Below are 19,301 nucleotides of genomic sequence, written 5' to 3'. Positions count from 1 at the left end.
CTTAGGGAATGAATAAGTGCTAAACAGTATTATATTTCCTCAAGAGCTAAAGATGAAGAGAGAAGATAAAAGTTTGGTACCGTACTCTCCGCTTTTCTTCAAATGTATCTTCTTTTCACCAATCCACCAAGCAACAGCGTTTTTTGAATTTCTACTGTGTGCAGAGTGCTCAGTGCTTGGGAGAAGCAGCATGGCCTAGTGGCAAAAGCACGGCCTTGGGAGTCAAAGGACATGGGTTCGAATCCCGGATCTGCGCTTATCTGCTGTGTGAGCTTGGGCAAATCACTTAACTTCTCTATGCCTCAATAACCTCATCCGTCAAATGGGGATTAAGACTGTGAGCCCCACGTGGGACAATCTGTTTACCTTGTATCTACCCCATAGCTTAGAACAGTGCTTGGAACATAGTAAGTGCTTAACAACTACTATTATTATTATTATTATTACACTACTATAGAGAGCATAGACACGTTCCCTTTCCACAACGAGCTTACAGTCTTTGTGTTCAGGATTCCTCAAAAGTTGCCCTTTGTGGGGCTAATCGAGAGGTGCGGAGTTGGGAGGCTTAGGAAGCCGAGTGGCTTTTTCACGATCGCCGCATCTGCTCCTCTCCTAATTTTCCTGCTAATTCCTTTCACTTCAAAGACAATCCATTTCTTGCCTTCCCACCCAAATCGTCGCAGCAGTCCCTCGATAGGAAGAGCTTCCGAAATTCGACCAGATCAAGACACCATGACTGAGTCGACTGTCCGAACCCCAGAAAGCATTCGCCGGCTCAGATGGAGCTGCCGGGGGAAGTGGCTTTTCCCTAAATCCTTTGCCCGCGGTGGTTCGCTCTTATTAAGCATCTCCGTGCCCGAGTGATGAAAAAGGCATAGGATATTTTGAGTGTCTAAAAATACTTGGAACTGCTTGAGGCGGCAGGTGGGCCGTGTCTCCGTAAGCTCTGCCTTTCAGATGTCTGGAAAGCAGGTCCCAAGGAGGCCGGCTGAGGTGACTTCACATGCAGCCATCTTCCCTCGGTCTTTGGCGCTGGATCAGTCGTGGGAGCTCGTAACTTGACTCCGCTTTTTCTTGCCACACTGGAAGGGACTTGGAGTAATAAAAAAAAAAAAGACAGGAGAAAATGCTGTGAAAAGTCCCACGGCTGAGAATGGGGAAGATTTTCCCATCAACAGTCGGGACTCTTGAGCCGGAGGCTGGGTCTGAAACATTCATTCTCTCTGACGCTACTGTTTGAGCCGGAGCCAGTCCTCAGGGCTTGCCTGGGCTGGTTTTCCCACTGTTGGGAGCAGGAAGCTCCTTTCTGGGATTGGAGAAGCAGCGTGATCCTAGTGGTTACAGCACAGGCCTGGGCTTCAGAGGACCTGGGTTCTAATTCTGACTCTGCCACTTGTCTGCTGTGTAACCTAGGGGCAGTTGCTTTACATCACTGAGCCTCAGTTTCCTCATCTGTAAAATGGGGATGAAATGTCTGTCCGCTCTCCTCCTCAGAAAGTAAGCCCATGTGGGACAGTCCCATAGGACAGGAGCCCTATGCTTGGCTTACAGTAAGCGTTTCACAAATATCGTAATTTGTACGCAGAGAAGCAGCGTGGCTCAGTGGAAAGAGCACGGGCTTTGGAGTCAGAGGTCATGGGTTCAAGTCCCAGCTCCGCCAATTGTCAGCTGTGTGACTTTGGGCACGTCACTTAACTTCTCTGTGCCTCAGTTACCTCATCTGTAAAATGGGAATTAAGACTGTGAGCCCCCCGTGGGACAATCTGATCACCTTGTAACCTCCCCAGAGCTTAGAACAGTGCTTTGCACATAGTAAGTGCTTAATAAATGCCATGATTATTATTATTATCCTTGTATCTACTCCAGCTCTTAGTATGTAGTAAGCACTTAATGAATGTTATAATTGGTCAAGATCATACCCCAGCAGTTAGTGCAGTGCTTGGCACATAGTAAACTTCTGATAGCTACCACAAATCTTCTTATTATTACTATTATTGTTAAAGTCAATTCTATGGAGAGAGAATGATAGAAACTGTGTAGCACTAAGCAGCATTGTTACTCGCCATAAGACTGACCTCTTGGCTCCTGAAATTTCCCTCCAGGTGTGCCTAGCTTGACTTCCTTTTTTCATGGTATTTGTTAAGCGATTTACTATATGTCAAACACTGTTCTAAACGTTGATTTGCACTTATCCCACACACTGCCAGTCCCACATGGGGCTCACAACATTTTAAGTAGGAGGGAAAACAGGTATCGGATCCCCATTTTGCAGTTGGGCAAACTGAAGCACAGAGAAGGTAAGCGACTTGCCCAAGGTCACACAGTACACAATTGGCAGAGCGGGGATTAGAACCCAGATCCCCTGATTCCCGGACCCATGCTCCTTCCACAGGGACAGGCTAAGTAGTTCTTAGATGGCGGATAAATGGTATCTTTTGCAATAGAAATGCCCAGTCTTCACCTGGATCTTTTTAGGGATGTGATGCTCAGAGAACGAAGAATAGCATTATCGTGAAAACAAAACGGGGCTGAAACGGAGCTAAGCATTTCCAAGTGGGGCTGAAAAGGCCCCCCCGCATCCCCAACTGGACATCTCTGACCCTCTAGCAATCTGAAGCCAGCCCACCACTCCCCGGTTGGATTCGTTTGCTTTGATCCCAAATCCTTACCCCTCTTTTACCCCCAACTCTCCAACTGAAAAACTGGTGCCTGCGAGCAAATGACCACGGACGTCTGTTCCCTGATCTGTGTCTGTTTCTCCTTAAATAAATCCCACACTGTCAAAAGGTCTGCTGAAGTCTGATCTTTAAGAATACCATCTTGAGGGGGAAACCACATTAAGAGGGAGGATTTCCAGGATTCCAAGAAGGTTTAACCTACCCAGAAGATGAGAAGGGGGGGTGTAAACTATGACAGTACGGTACCTGGAAAGCTTTTCTACATCTTCGACTGTCTCCGGTAAAGCAATTCCCTTTGTTTCTGGTAAAAGCATGACCAGGCCTCCACATAGCAATGCAAGAATCCCTGGGGAGCAGTGGAAACATATCAAAACATTGTGCAAACAGAGAAACAATTGGTTTTCATTCTGGGTGTCCTTTTTGGCAATGAACAGCTTCCCTTGATGAAAATCTTCCCACAGTTTTTTTTTTTTAATTGTATTTATTAAGCACTTACTACAGGTCAAGCACTGGGTTAGACATACTGAAAAGCAGTGTGACCTAATGGTAAAAACATCATCATCATCATCAATCGTATTTATTGAGTGCTTACTGTGTGCAGAGCACTGTACTAAGCGCTTGGGAAGTACAAATTACAAAAACAGGGACCTGGGAGTAAGAGGACCTGGGTTCTAATCCCAGCACCGCCATTTCTCTTCTGTGTGACCTTGGACAAGTCACTTCGCTGCTCTGTGCCTCAGTTACCTCATCTCTTAAATGGGGATAAAAACAGTGAGCCCCACATGGGTCGTGAACTGTGTCCAACCCGATTTACTTATATCTACTCCAGCATTTAGTACAGTGCTTAGCACTTTATGAGTACTTTGAAAAAAAACAGTTAATCAGGCCAGACACAGTCCCTGTTCCACATGGGGCTCACAGCCTAAGTAGGAGGGAGAACGGTCAATTCATCCGCATTTTGTAGTTGAGGAAAATGAGGCACAGGGAAGTTAAGTGACTTGCCCAAAGTCATACAGCAGGCACAGGCAGAGCGGGGATCAGAGGACTTGGGTTCTAATCTCGGGTCTGTGTTTTATCCACTAGGCCACCTTGCCCCACTCGTTTGACAAGCCAAAGCCAAAATGCAGATGCAAATTGTCCAATCAATTTTAAGGCAATGGAAATGAGATGCCAGGAACCTCTCCCTCTGAATGCTACAGGCAAAGGGGTGGTTGCTATCATCCCTGACAATTTATCCATGGTATTTATTGGGTGCTTATTGTGTGCAGGGCACTGAACTAAGCACTTGGGGAGAGTCCAATATGACAGAGTTGGGGGACAGGTTCCCTGTGTACAATGAGCTCACTGTCGGAACCTGAGCAAAGTTCTGGTTACATCTCATCCTCTGCTATTGGCCTGACCTTGGGGAAATTATACCCTCTCTGGCCCTCAGTTTCCTCACCTATAAAATGGGCTATGATAGACAGTGGGTCAGGAGCCCTAGGTTTGGTATATAGTAAGCACTTAATTAAAGACCACAATTATTAACCTTGTATTTACCCCAGCCCTTAGAACATAGTAAGCATTTAATGAATGTCATAATTATGATTGTTATTGATAAAGGTTTGACTAAAGTAAGTAGTTTCCTATACAAAAATTTTAAAGTGCATTGTGTTCCCAGAACCTCTCAAAAGGGCCCGAATAACAAAAATATATTTTAAAAAGCTATGAAAAACAAATTACCTGATCAAATAGAAATAGAAAGGTATACAAAATGTAATACCATTGAAATAGATATTTTAAAAAGGTGCCAATGTAAATATCTAATTTTCAAAATGTCACATGTCTTATTCAGTAAACGTGAGCCCGTTGTTGGGTAGGGACCGTCTCTATATCTTGCCGACTTGTACTTCCCAAGCGCTTAGTACAGTGTTCTGCACACAGTAAGCGCTCAGTAAATACTACTGAATGAATGAATGGTACGGATGATCTATGACAAATACATTGGTCACTATCTAATGCTAAATCCAAGGGGCTTTAATGATCAGTGGTGTTTACTTAAAGATGTGCAGAGCACTGTACTAGGTGTTTAGAAGAGTGCTCTGATCATCATAAACACTTAATAAGTACTATTATTAATAAATACTACTACTACTTCTCCCTCCCCCTTAGATTCTGAGCTCCATGGGAGACGGGGATTGTTTCTGATCTGATTCATTCATTCGGTCATTTATGGAGCGCTTACCATGTGTAGTGTACTGTACTATGCACTTGCAATGTATAATTCAGCAATAAAGAGAGACAATCCCTGCCAAAACCGGGGTGGTGGTCTAGAATTTCATCATCTTATATTTATGCCAGGACTTTAAAAAATAGTCAATTAATTAATTGTGGTATGTGGAGTTTGTTTAGGCTGGGATCATCGGCCACAAGATTGCGTATGTCTACCGGTCTCGGGAGATGGACTGATCGAAGGATCCTGTTGGGAATCCTGGGAACTCCATGTTGCCAGCCTGCAGGATCTCTGAGCAGCTGCTCTGAAGATTTCAAGAGGGCTAATAGACTCGGGGGAAAGAATCTGAGGCTAGAAAATATGAAATTGTACGTACACATTGGGCCAATATGCTGAAAACAAGGTCCCCCAATGAACTCTGAAGCTGGCTTGGAAAGAAGGCACCAATGGCATTATCCCTGTCTACGTGCCTTAGATAGCTTCAACTTCCTAAAATAATATTTCAGTTGGAACCTAAGGCACTCTGGGACTTCACACTCACAGAACCAAATCATGTCATTTTCCAGCAAAGCCACTCAAAAACAAAGCCTTGGGAAACATGAGATGAATTCAACCGCTCCAACAAAGCTCGTCATTAGTATTGACTTAGATTCACAAGATAAAGACCGGTAAGGTGAGTCACACTACCAGCGCTTAGCATAGTGCTTTGCACATAAGAAGGGCTTAATAAATGCCATTATAAAAAAAATAAAAAGATTTCTTACCAAAGATGATTAGAGGTAGTAAGCGCTTAATAAAAGCCATTATAAAAAATAAAATAAAAAAAGATTTCTTACCAAAGATGATTAGAGGGAGTTCTAGCCAAAGGGCTGCTAACCGGAAAAGCAGAAACGGGGCTATGATACCCCCAAAATCACACAACCCCGAACACAGCGAAACTCCAAAGTTTCTGAAAAACAAAAAGAATCCGTTTATTCTAAGGGACAGGAATTTGGCAAAGTCAAAGAAACTGCCATGAACAGACCTAGCAGTAGAAATTCGAGAAATCTTCCGATGAAGACCTAGGTTCCAGATTTCATATGTCCTTCCCTCTCCCATCTCTCACGGTGAAAACTAGGGAGAAAACACTTTTTTTTCCCACGCCCCCTCCGTGTAGAGCTGTAGAGGGACTCTGCATGTGGACAAGTGTCACTATTCCCTGAGGAATGGTGCGGTTGAAGCAAGAGAAAGCAGCAGTGAGACCTAGTGGGAATCAGAAGGACCTGGTTCTAATCCTGGCTCAGCCATTTCTCTGCTGTGTGACCTTGGGCAAGTCACTTAACTTCTTGTGCTTCCGTTATCTCATCTGAAAAATGAGAATAAAGTCTGTGAGCCCTTTGTGTTTCCTCTGATTAGCTTATACCTCAGGGCTTAGTACAGTGCCCTGTATGAGTGAGAGAGAGAGAGAGAGAGAGAGAGAGAGAGAGAGAGAGAGAGAGAGAGAGAGAGAGAGAGAGAGAGAGAGAATGAAAGAGAAAAAGAAAGGAAAAAAGAAAGAAAGGAGGAGGGAGAGTCTGAATCAGGAAGAATGTTTTTCTACCTGATTGAGCAGAAGCATCTGCTCCTCTCACCCCTTTAAGAAATTCCATTCATCGTTCATTGGAAATTTTCTTTTCAGAAATATTTCTCAACCAATTACGAAGGGATTTTTTTTCCAGGAAGGCAAAGTAACAGCTCAATTCTCCCCTGGGAATCCTCAGAGGATGCCGAGAGCAGTCTCCACACTCAGGGTCTTCTCCTCATCCTCTAGAGTACTTTCATGCATTCATTTAATCATGTTTATTAAGCGCTTACTGTGTGCAGAGTACTGTACAGAGTGCTAGGGACTGTACGATCCAACAATAAACAATCCTGCCCACAATAAGCTTACAGTCTAGAGTGTGGGAGACACACATCAAGACAAATAAATTAAATTAGAGATGTATACGTAAGTGCTGTGGGGCTGGGAGGTGGGGGAAGAACAAAGGGAGCATGTCGGGGCAATGAGGAAGGGAGTGCCAGATAAGGAAGAGTAGCTAGACCATGAACTGGCAATATTTGCAGGGAGAGTTAGGCTCACTAAACCCCTTAACTGTAAATTTCTTGAGGTCAGGGATTGTGCCAATCACTCAGAAGCATGGCCTAGTGGATAGAGCATGGGCCTGGGTTCTCATCTCGCCTCCACTGCTTGTCTGCTGTGTGACCTTGGGCAAGTGACCTCACTTCTCTGTGCCTCAGTTCCCTCATCTGTAAAATGGGGATTAAGACTGTGAGCCCCATGTGGGACAGGACTTATCCAACCCGATTAGCTTGTATCTACCCTAGCGCTTGGAAGAGTGACTAGCCCAAAGTAAGCGCTTAACAAATACCGTTAAAAAACAAAGAAAAAAACCTCAATTGCACGGTACTCTCCCTAACACTCTGCATTGATTGATTAATTGATTGACTAAATCACACGCAGAGGGAACAAGACCTGAACTGGCACATCCATAGACAAGTTCACTTTATTTTAGGTGAGGGGGTCGCTGCAGAGATTATTTAGGAAAATTGGGGGAAATTCCTCTGAAAATCCAAACCAACTCTTCAGCAAAGGGATCCTTAGTTAATCTTCAAAGCCTCTGTCAGGTAGTTTGGTAAGAAGTGTGGCTGCCCTTCCCTGAAGGTGAAAGGTATGAACTCTGCTACAGTGTACTCTCGCAAGAGCTTGCATACAGTAAATGCTCAATAAATATCACTGTCTGATAAACTGATTTTTCCCTAATTCCTACCACTGTCCTCCAAAGAGGACACTAAAACCCATTGCATTGCTTAGACAGAGCCCCTGAAATGAGCAGAAATTCAGGCAGAGGGGAGATCATTGATACTGGATGAATCAATTAATCAGTGATATTTATTGAGTGCTTATTATGTGCAGAGCACCATACTAAGCACTTAGAAGCCTACGATAGGACAGAATTGGCAGATATATTCCCAGTTTATAACAAGCTTTCAGTCTAGAGATCCCAATGAAGACCAAACTAAGCTCCCTGACCAAGCTCTCCTCTCTTCCCACACCTTTCTGCTCCTCTCTTACTTGCTCCTTCATTCATCCTCCTTCCCACCCCACGGCACATATGCATATATCTCTACAGATCTGTAATTTATTCACTTATCTACTTATTTATAGCAATGTCTGTCTCCCCCTCTAAACTGTGAGCTCATTGTGGGCAGGAATAATAATAATAATAATGGTATTTATTAAGTGCTTACTATGTGCAAAGCACTGTTCTAAGCACTGGGGAGGTTACAAGGTGATCAGGTTGTCCCACAGGGGGCTCACAGTCTTAATCCCCATTTTACAGATGAGGTAACTGAGGCACAGAGAAGTTAAGTGACTTGCCCAAAGTCACACAGCCGACAAGTGGCGGAGCCGGGATTCGAACCCATGACCTCTGACTCCAAAGCCCGGGCTCCTTCCACAGAGCCACTGGTATTTGTTATGTGGTTACTATGTGCCAGGCGCTGTACTAAGCAACTCGGGTCGGACTCAGTCCCTTGTCCCACGTGGGGCTCAGAGTCTCAATCTCCATTTTACAGGTGAGGGAACTGAGGCACCGAGAAGTAAAGTGGTTTGCCCAAGGTCACACAGCGGACAAGTGGTTGAGCGGGGATTAGTATTCATGATCTACTGACTCCCAGGCACGAGCTCTAACCAAGAGGCCACGCTGCTTCTCTAATGTGTCCATTTATCGTTATATTGTATTCTCTCAAGAGCTTAGTACAGGGCTTTGCACACAGTAAGCGCTCAATAAATACAACTGAATGAATGAATGAATAAGGAGAGACAGATCCCAGAGATTCTTAATTTACCCTGTGTGAAGTCTCTCTCTGTGCATTTATGCACCCAGTTTTTCCGGGAAGAATTACATTTTTGCCGTTTACTAAGAGACTCATTTTTGGAATAAGCCACAGTAGGGGCTTGGGTCCAAAAGCTAAGGTGCCTTCAGTCTTGAGGTCACCGGTATGAAATCAGGCAGACTGAAATACCCCTGAGATAAACACAGAATTTCAGTTGGATCCAGAAGACATCTGCACACAGTAAGCGCTCAATAAATACGATTGATTGATCTAGGGCACGGAGGAAAAAACCACAAGAATTCAATCAGCGGTACCTCAGTGTAGTAGGATACAATTCGGAGTTCACCAAATACACGATTTCGAAGGCCATGGTGATTCCCAGCCTTCCTAGAGTGGCTACTAAAGTTCTCAGCCACGGCGGCCCTAGAAAAGAGGGAAGTGTGGGAGAAATCCATCAGATTATATTGATGAAAATCCTAAACAGACTAGATAACTCAGAGCACTGCCTAAGGGCCCACATATGGGATGGGTATCCAAGAACGGACAGTAGAATACATAAAGCAGAAGCCAAAAATTTTAAATTGTTGGGATGGGGGAGGGCGGGAGGGCGGGAGGGAGAAGGGGCAGATGCAAGGAGATACTGCTCCCATATACAACTTTGATGTTGATTTTTAGCTGTGAGTTGGCTGTGGGCAACTATCTACCAGCTCTTTTATAGTATACTGACCCAAGCGCTTAGTACAGTGTTCTGCACATGGTAAGTGTTCAATAAATAGGATTGATTAATAATAATAATAGTATTTGTTAAGTCCTCCTTATGTGCCAAGTTCTGGAGTAGAAACAAGATAGGTCCCACCAGGGGCTCATAGTCTAAGTAGAAGGGAGAAAAGGGATTGAGTCCTCCAAAGAGGTAACTGAGGCACAGAGAAGTTAGATGACTTGCCCAACGTCATACAACAGGCAAATATCGGAGCCAAGATTAGAATCCATGTCCTCTGATCCCCAGGTCCACTAGGCAACGCTGTGGGCCATGCTGCTTGTCTAGTTTCTCTAGAAACAACTAGTTCTCTAGTTTTGCAGTTGTTTCTGTTCGTCTTCCCCACACTAGCCTGGAAAGTGGCAGACAAGCGGTAAAGCTGGAATTTAATCCTGGAGATCAGAGACGGCTTTCAGTTTCTATCTTCTTGGTGGTATATTATCTATCCCAGTGCTTAGTATGGTGCCTGGCACATAGCAAGAGCTTAACAAATACCAAAAAAAACCAAACATTTTCACAAATAGAACAGTACCGTGCATATAGTAGGAACTCACCTTACTAATGTGTGTCATTCTCCTCTCTCTCGCCCCACTGCCTGTAACGCCCTCCCACTTCATATCCAACTGATCTCAGCTCTCCCCATCAATCAATCAATCAATCAATCGTATTTATTGAGCACTTACTATGTGCAGAGCACTGTACTAAGCGCTTGGGAAGTACAAATTGGCAACACATAGAGACAGTTCCTACCCAACAGTGGGCTCACAGTCTAAAAGGGGGAGACAGAGAACAGAACCAAACATACCAACAAAATAAAATAAATAGGATAGAAATGTACAAGTAAGATAAATAAATAAATAGAGTAATAAATATGTACAACCATATATACATATATACAGGTGCTGTGGGGAAGGGAAGGAGGTAAGATGGGGGGATGGAGAGGGGGACGAGGGGGAGAGGAAGGAAGGGGCTCAGTCTGGGAAGGCCTCCTGGAGGAGGTGAGCTTTCAGCAGGGCCCATCTTCAAGGCCCTCCTGAAATCACATCTGTTTCATAAAAGCTTCCCCAAGTAATCGCTATCTCCCCATTTTAGACCCCTCTCCTGCCAAGTCAGCACTTCTCCGCCTCCTAATCACTTAGAAGCAGTGTATACCAGTGGCAATAGCACAGGAGGACCTGGGTTCTAATCCTGGCACCACCACTCGCCTGCTGTGTGACCTTCATTCATTCATTCAATCATTCATTCAATCGTATTTATTGAGCGCTTACTGTGTGCAGAGCACTGTACTAAGCGCTTGGGAAGTGCAAGCTGGCAACATATAGAGATGGTCCCTACCCAACAGCGGGCTCACAGTCTAGAAGAAAGCATCCACAAGGAGGGTGGGGTGACCTTGAGAAAGTCACTGAATTTTTCTGTGCCTCAGTTCCCTCATCTGCAAAATGGGATTCAATCCCTGCCCTCCCTTCTATCGTGAGCCCCATGTGGAACAGGGACTGTACCTGGCCTGATGATCTTACACCTACACCAGTGCTTAGTACAATGCCTAGCACATAGTAATCACTTCCCTCTAGACTGTAAAATTCTTGACTGCAAGCTTGCTGTGGGCAGGGGAAATGTCTACCAAAGCAGTGTGGCTTAGTGGATAGAGAACAGACCCGGGTTTCAATCCTGTCTCTGCCACTTGTCAGCCGTGTGACCTTGGGCAAGTCACTTCACTTCTCTGTGCCTCAGTTACCTCATCTGTGAAATGGGGATTCAGATTGTGAGCCCCATGTGGGATAGGGACTTTTTCCAACACAATTTGCTTATATCCATTGGCAGCACTTAGTACAGTGCCTGGCACACAATAATAATAACAATAACAATGGCACTTGTTAAGCATTTACTAGGTGCCAAGCACTGTTCTAAGCAGTGAGGTAGAAACAAGTTAATCACATAGTAATAATAATTATAGTATTTGTTAAGTAAGCAAGCACACAATAAGCAGTTAAATACCACAATTATTGCTCTTAACTCTAACTGTACTCTCCCAAGTGCTTAGAACAGTGCTCCACACACAGTTAGGACTCAATACGATGGACTGATGAACAATCAATCAATCAATCAATCGTATTTATTGAGCGCTTACTATGTGCAGAGCACCGTACTAAGCGCTTGGGAAGTACAAATTGGCAACACATAGAGACAGTCCCTACCCAACAGTGGGCTCACAGTCTAAAAGGGGGAGACAGAGAACAGAACCAAACATACCAACAAAATAAAATAAATAGGATAGAAATGTACAAGTAAAATAAATAAATAAATAAATAAATAGAGTAATAAATATGTACAACCATATATACATATATACAAGTGCTGTGGGGAAGGGAAGGAGGTAAGATGGGGGGATGGAGAGGGGGACGAGGGGGAGAGGAAGGAAGGGGCTTTATTATTGCAGGGGTTTGGGGTAGGGGGGAAGCACGATTGAAAGGGTCGTGCCAGCACAAGAGCCGACTGACTTTCCCGCCCTCAAAGATTCAGAAAACCGAAGCCAATCGATGCGGTTTCAGAGTCCCACTGGATAAACCTCTGTCAGCTGCAGAGTGCTGCCCGCTTTCAGCGTCTGTCAGCAACAGCCACGGGCATAAATACGAACGGCTTCCAAGGAAGCTTAATTGCCTCTGACTTTTTCGGCTTCTCGTTCCCGCGTCCCACACGATGTGGTCACCTAGCCGTGTCAAATAGTTCACGGGCTTCTGGGTGGCGGCGGCTTACCGTCGGGGAGTGAAGAAAAGATTTAAAACCACTAAATAGAACCGCGGCCGCAGAAAGACGGAAGACCCGGAAAACCCCAAACAACACTTTTAAGGGTTTCCAGCTGTCGACGCTTGGCGCGTGCAATTGAGAACGTCCAGTGTGCTTGCCCAGTGCCCTCTCTGTTTTCCTAGAATTACACCTGTACTTCTCCCATTAGCGGTTACCTCAGATGGCAAGTAACACGAGAACCGAATGACGTTTCTGGTCTGCCATCTGCTCTGGCACCGATGGACTGGTAAACATGTGTGTTATTCGCTCCTTTCCTTTTCCACCAAGCCAATTGAGCAGGGGCGATGAAACCATCTCAGGCCTCGCCTCGGGGAAGCAGGCAGTGTGACACCAGGTGTGGGCTAACGACGGTGAATAGTGTTGCCAAGCTTCCTAAAATCACATTCAGACAGCACAAGCTTGGCCGGGATCGAGGAGACTGACTGCTGGAGTGAAAATGATTTCATTATCCAGGCATGAGCTCTTGGCTCTAATGCTCTTTATACAAAGTAAAAAAAAATGGATTTCCAACGGGAGCCAGTTGGGTGTATCATTTGCGCTAAGGGATTGAGAATATTTTACATTTCACTTTTTCTCCAGGAGGGCATCAGGGAAGACTGTGAACCCTGTTTAGGACAGAGACTGTGTTTTACCTGATTATCTTCTATCGACCTTAGCAGGCTCAACACAGAGTAAGCATTTAATAAACACTGTAAGTATACAACGGAGAGTGGGGACTTGATTTGTAGTGACGCAGAATTTAAATTCTGAGCATAGGACACGTGTAATGAACATTCCTTTAAATGTGAAACGACTGCTAACTTCTATGAGATTATTTCTTTACATGATATGTATAGATTTTCATGTGTAGATTTTCATTTCATTTTCATGTGGAGATTTTCTAGACTGTGAGCCCACTGTTGGGTAGGGACCGTCTCTATATGTTGCCAACTTGTACTTCCCAAGCGCTTAGTACAGTGCTCTGCACACAGTAAGCGCTCAATAAATATGATTGATTGATTGATTGATTTCATGCAAAGGGGAATACACACACACACACACACACACACACACTTTCATCTAGCTCATCGTTCCACACTCTTGCTTGTACCCTGCTCTCCTCCTGCTCTCACTATTTAGCACCTACTATGTGCAAAACACTGTACTTAGCACTGTGAAAAAGACACACTGGTGAGAATTAAACATGGCCCCTGCCACCAAGGGGGATCAAACAATAAGAATAAGCTGAGACTAAGAGGAAACATTCACACCCATAAGCAAAGATGAAACAGTAAAAGAAACCCCAAACCACATAAAAGACAAAGAAAATGATAAATATAATAAGAGTGACAGTACTGTGACTAGAGAATAATAATTACGGTACTTAGTGCTTGAAACATAGCAAGCGCTTAACAAGTCCTAGGTTAGATACAACGTAGTCAGGCTGGACACAGTCCCTGTCCCACATGGGGCTCACACTCTTAATCCCCATTTTACAGATGAGGTAACTGAGGTCTAGAGAAGTGAAGTGACTTGCCCAAGATCACAGAGCAGATGTGCGGCAGAGCTGGGATTAGAACTCACAACCTCTGACTTCCAAGCCTGGACTCTTTCCACTAAGTCACACTGCTTCCCCACAGAATGTGACGCAAAGTTTCAGTTCCTAAGGACTCGTAGACTGTGAGCCTGTTGGTGGGTAGGGATTGTCTCTGCTGCCGAACTGTACTTTCCAAGCACTTAATACAGTGCTCTGCACACAGTAAGCGCTCAATAAATATGATTGAATGAATGAATGAGCGAGCCACAGCTATGGCCATGGCAGAGGGGTATAGCGGGGGAAGATACTGTGAAGCCTGGGGACTTTGGATCCTGCAGTCAGTCTATCCTGAGCACTTCACCGAGCACATGGGAGAGTACAACAGAGCTAGGAAGAATGATCCCTGCCCTTAAGGATCTTATAATCTAGCAACTGCAACTTCCCTGCGTTCTAAAGGTTGAGACCAGAGCACTGTACTAAACGCCTGGGAGAAGCAGCGAGGCTCAGTGGAAAGAGTGCGGGCTTGGGGGTCAGAGGTCATGGATTCTGCCACTTACCACCTGTGTGACTTTGGGCAAGTCACTTCACTTCTCTGGGCCTCAGTGACCTCATCTGTAAAATGGGGATTAAGACTGTGAGCCCCATGTGGGCCAACCTGATTACCTTGTATCTCCCCCAGAACAGGGCTTGGCACATAGTAAGCACTTAACAAAAACCAAAATTATTATTATTATTATGATTACAATATAACAGAGATGATAGACATGTTCCCCACCTATGGTGAGCTTATAGTCTAGAGGGGGAGACAGGCATTAAAATGAATCAATAAATTATGGATATGAATATAAGAGTTGTGGGCGGAGGGAAGGGTCAGTCAATCAATAGTATTTATTGAGTGCTTACTGTGTGCAGAGCACTGTATTAAATGCTTGGGAGAGTACAATATAACAATTTAACAGACACATTCCCTGCCCACAGCAAGCTTACAGTCTGGAGGGACGAACAAAGGGTGCAACTCCAAGTGCAAGGGTGACTCATGCTGCTTCAGCCAGGGGTTGAAGGGAAGTTTTGATTGCATTGCTAAGTGTATCAACCTCCTTGTTGACCTCCCTGTCTCCAGTCTCTTCCCACTCCAGTCCATATTCGATTCTGCTGCCAGGATTGCTTCTCGGAAACACTGTGCTGGGCACTCCTCTGAAGCCTCCAGTGATCACCTGTTCCTCTCTGCACCTAGCAAAACTCCTGACCATCGGCTTTAAGGCATTCAGGCAGCTCCAAACCCGGAACAGGGGTTGGTGGAAATCTGGATGACACCTGGGGCAGGGCGACTTCCCTCCCGGACCACAGATCTTGGCAATCAGGTAGTAAAGTGGGCCAGCAATTGCCTCACATTGTCGGTACATTTATAGCTAATTTTTGGGTGCCTGCTTTCCCCATTTCCCTCCTCAGGGTCGCACCTGGAGATTTTCCAGTTCTCTACCAGTCTCAACTATGGGAGAGAGAGTCAAGCAGGGGCATACCCATCCCATCCCTACCTTGGCCAGTGGCTCTCCAGTGGAAGGCAGTCTGCTACAAGTCAAAATAATAATTACAGTATTTGTTAAGCGCTTACTATGTGCCAGGCAATCATCAATCGTATTTATTGAGTGCAGAGCACTGTACTAAGCACTTGGGAAGTACAAATTGGCAACATATAGAGACAGTCCCCACCCAACAGTGGGCTCACATGTAACTCACCTGTGTTGGGCAGCAGCGGCAAGCGAGAGAGTCGAGGGAGGAGACTCAAGTTTACCGCACAGAAGGAGGCAATGGCAAACCACTTCCTTATTTTTACCAAAAAAACCTCTATGGAAACACGACCAGAATGACTGCAGATGGAGGAGGGGGGTTCTGGGAGAGATGTGTCCATGGCGTTGCTGTGGTTTGGAGATGACTCTACAGCATAAGACTTTCCCCATTAGACTGTAAGCTCCTTGAGGAAAAGAGTCCAGGATGTAAAATGGCTTACTTACAAATAACTCCTATTCTGTATTCAGAAATAAAGTTGGGTGAAATTTTCACCCTCACAAGGAAATCCCAGATAAGCTCACTGATTGAACCAACGTCCCTAACCCCCTTTTCACTTTGACTCATTCCTTTTTTCCCAGGTTGCACATTGTTATTTCAATCATTCATTCAATTGTATTTATTGAGCACTTACTGTGTGCAGAGCACTGTACTAAGCACTTGGGAAGTGCAAGTTGGCAACATAGAGACGGTCCCTACCCAACAGTGGGCTCACAGTCTAGAAGGGTACAATCATTCAACCTATAGTATTTATTGAGCACTACCTCTGTACATGGCACCGTACTGAACACTTTGGGAGAGTACAGCTGGAGTTACCAGTCATGACTCCTATCCTTACGGAACTAACAATCTAGTAGGAGATAGACACTAAAATAAATTACCGGTTTCCTACCGGAAACAACGGGGTGTAAAAGATCTGTACATAAATGCAGTGGTAGCGGTTGGTAGTAGCCAAGTGCAATATTGAAGCGGCAGATGGGAAAATAGGGTGTGATGATGTAATCTCTTTGTGGGGAGGGAAGGTAACTGTTTACTGTTATATTGTACTCTCCCAAATGCTCAGTACAGTGTTCTGCAACATGGTAAGTGCTCAATAAATACGACTGAATGAACTCTGTTATACTGTAGTCTCCCAAGTACATTGTTCTGCCCACAGTGAGTGCTCAATAAATACCACTGATGGTTGGATGAGGCATTAATCCAGGAAGTCTTCCTGGAAGAAATCAGATTATAGAAGGACCTAGAAGACGAAGAGAGCTGTGGTCTGCCGGATGGGAAGGGAGAGGGAATTCCAGGCCAGGATAGGAGAGGTGAGCAAGTAGGCTGACGGGAAAAGAGATGAGAATGAGGCACAGTAGGTGCGTGCCGGGGTGTAGCGGGAGAAAAGTGAGGAGAGGGAGCGGGGAGAGAGCTGACTGAGTGCCTTGAAGCCGACGGTCAGGAATTTTGCTAGATGGAGAGAGGAACGGGTAACCACTGGAGGCTTCAGAGGAGTGCACAGCACGGTGTTTCAGAGAAGCGATCCGGGCAGCAGAATCCAATATGGACTGGAGTGGGAAGAGACTGGAGACGGGGAGGTCAAGAAGGAGGATGATACACTTACAGCTTAACACTTAAGCTGGGATACATTTATCCCAGCTCTGCCAATAGCCGGCTGTGTGACTTTGGGCAAGTCACTTAACTTCTCTGGGCCTCAGTTACCTCATCTGTAAAATGGGGATTAAGACTGTGAGCCCCCCGTGGGACCACCTGATCACCTTGTAACCTCCCCAGCGCTTAGAACAGTGCTTTGCACGTAGTAAGTGCTTAATAAATGCTATCATTATCATCATTATTATTATTAACCGATACCACTGCCATTATTATGAGTTTGAAATGGATGAGGATTTCCGCCGGCAGCGTTCCGTGACACAAGCACAGGAGCAGAGGAAGCGGACTGCGGACATGATCCGGGGCTGCAGGATGGTGACGCGAGTTCGACGAAGGGACGGGGGGCAGAGGGGTTGGGTGAGGTGGAGAGGACTGAGTGCACCGCGAAGGGAGGTTAGGCAGTAATCCAAATGGGGCATGATAGCCTGCAGCTCCATCACGTGTCTGCTGTGTGACCTTGGGCAAGTCACTTAACTTCTCTGAGCCTCAGTTACCCCATCTGTAAAATGGGGATTAAGACTGTGAGCCCCATGTGGGACAACCTGATCACTTTGTACCCCCTCAGCGCTTAGAACAGTGCTTTGCACATAGTAAGCGCTTAACAAATGCCAACATTATTATTATTAAGTGGTGGGAGCCAAGAGGCGGGAGGTCTCTGTGAGGGATATCTCCACAGTCAGGAAAACGGCTGATTTTCCCCAGAAGGCACAGTTTTACTTTTCACACTTACTTTTACTTTTCCCTTTAGGAAAAAGGGGTTGTGTGAAGGAGACGGTTGGCTAAACTGCTTCCCTAGGAGATAGAGTTCGGAGGTGATGTTTCCACAAGGCTATTCAGCACTGTCACATCCTAGAGAAGCAGCGGGGCTCAGTGGAAAGAGCCCGGGCTTGGGAGTCAGAGGTCATGGGTTCAAATCCCGCCTTTGCCACGTGTCTGCTGTGTGACCCTGGGCAAGTCACTTAACTTCTTTGAACCTCAGTGACCTCATCTGTAAAATGGGGATGAAGACTGTGAGCCCCCGTATGGGACAACCTCATCACCTTGTAACCTCCTCAGCGCTTAGAACAGTGCTTTGCACATAGTAAGTGCTTAATAAATGCCATTATTATTATTATTTGTCAGTTGTGAGACTTTGGGCAAGTCACTTCACTTCTCTGCACCTCAGTTCTCTCATCTGTAAAATGGGGATTAAGACTGGGAGCCCCCCCCATGGGACAACCTGATCACCTTGTATCCTCCCCAGCGCTTAGAACAGTGCTTTGCACATAGTAAGAGCTTAACAAATGCTACCATTATTATTATTACTGCCAGGGATTAAGTCAGCCTTGACTGCCAGGGAAAAGCCTTTTCTCATGTTAATTCAGCAATCCCAGTGGCTTCAGATGGAAATATCTCTGAAGCTGGAAGACCTGACAATTAACAAGGCCCTCTGTTATGCATTTCCTTCTAATGTCTGCCCTGCTCATAAGGATCCAGAGGCTTCAATATTACACATTACAATTTGGTAAAAGAGAATATAAGAATACAAAACTCCCCAGAACGAGACGGGTTGTCCTTTTCAACATGATATTATATATGTATATATGGTTGTACATACTTATTACTCTATTTATTTATTTATTTATTTTACTTGTACATATCTATCCTATTTATTTTATTTTGTTGGTATGTTTGGTTTTGTTCTCTGTCTCCCCCTTTTAGACTGTGAGCCCACTGTTGGGTAGGGACTGTCTCTATGTGTTGCCAATTTGTACTTCCCAAGCGCTTAGTACAGTGCTCTGCACATAGTAAGCGCTCAATAAATACGATTGATGATGAAGATGATGATGATATTCGCTTCTAGCTAATATTCTGTCCTGATGATGAAGCGGAGGCCGTGCGAAGCCCTCACAAAACACAGAGCGTTGGGAACCGTGGTGGCCCCTGGGGCTGCGGTTGTGGCCGTTGGATCTGAGCCACGTGGAACCCAAACCTCTGCCCCTCCGGCACAAGACGCTTCTGGCTTTTGTTTTGTTTGATTTTACTTCGGGGTTTTACTGTCCACAAGCAGTGTAGCCCAATGGGAAGAGCACATGCCTGGGAGTCAGAAGAGCTGGATTCTAATTCCACTTGTCACTACCGTGCTGTGTGACTTTGGGCAAGACACTTAACTTCTCTGTGCCTCTGTTCCCTCATCTGCAAAACTGGGATTTCATACCCATTCTCCCTCCCCTTCAGACTAAGAGCCCCACGTGGGTCCTGATTATCTTCTAACTACCCCAT

General features: G+C 45.2%; 1 protein-coding gene across 1 annotated transcript in view; it reads right to left on the bottom strand.

The window, feature by feature from the left end:
- Positions 1–563: 563 nt before the first annotated feature.
- SLC22A3 (solute carrier family 22 member 3) overlaps positions 564–19,301 on the bottom strand; it is a 116,964-nt gene continuing 98,226 nt past the window's right edge. The window contains exons 8-11 of the mRNA XM_038769981.1: positions 9,060–9,168; positions 5,727–5,839; positions 2,925–3,024; positions 564–1,092 (exon numbers count right to left, since the gene is read on the bottom strand). Of these exons, the coding sequence (XP_038625909.1) occupies positions 1,038–1,092; positions 2,925–3,024; positions 5,727–5,839; positions 9,060–9,168 (377 nt within the window). The 3' untranslated portion in view covers positions 564–1,037. The remainder of the gene's footprint in view (positions 1,093–2,924; positions 3,025–5,726; positions 5,840–9,059; positions 9,169–19,301) is intronic.

The sequence above is a fragment of the Tachyglossus aculeatus genome, chromosome 2 (genome assembly GCF_015852505.1).
Source record: "Tachyglossus aculeatus isolate mTacAcu1 chromosome 2, mTacAcu1.pri, whole genome shotgun sequence".
NCBI lineage: Eukaryota > Metazoa > Chordata > Mammalia > Monotremata > Tachyglossidae > Tachyglossus > Tachyglossus aculeatus.
This window is presented reverse-complemented; position numbering and strand designations above follow the sequence as displayed.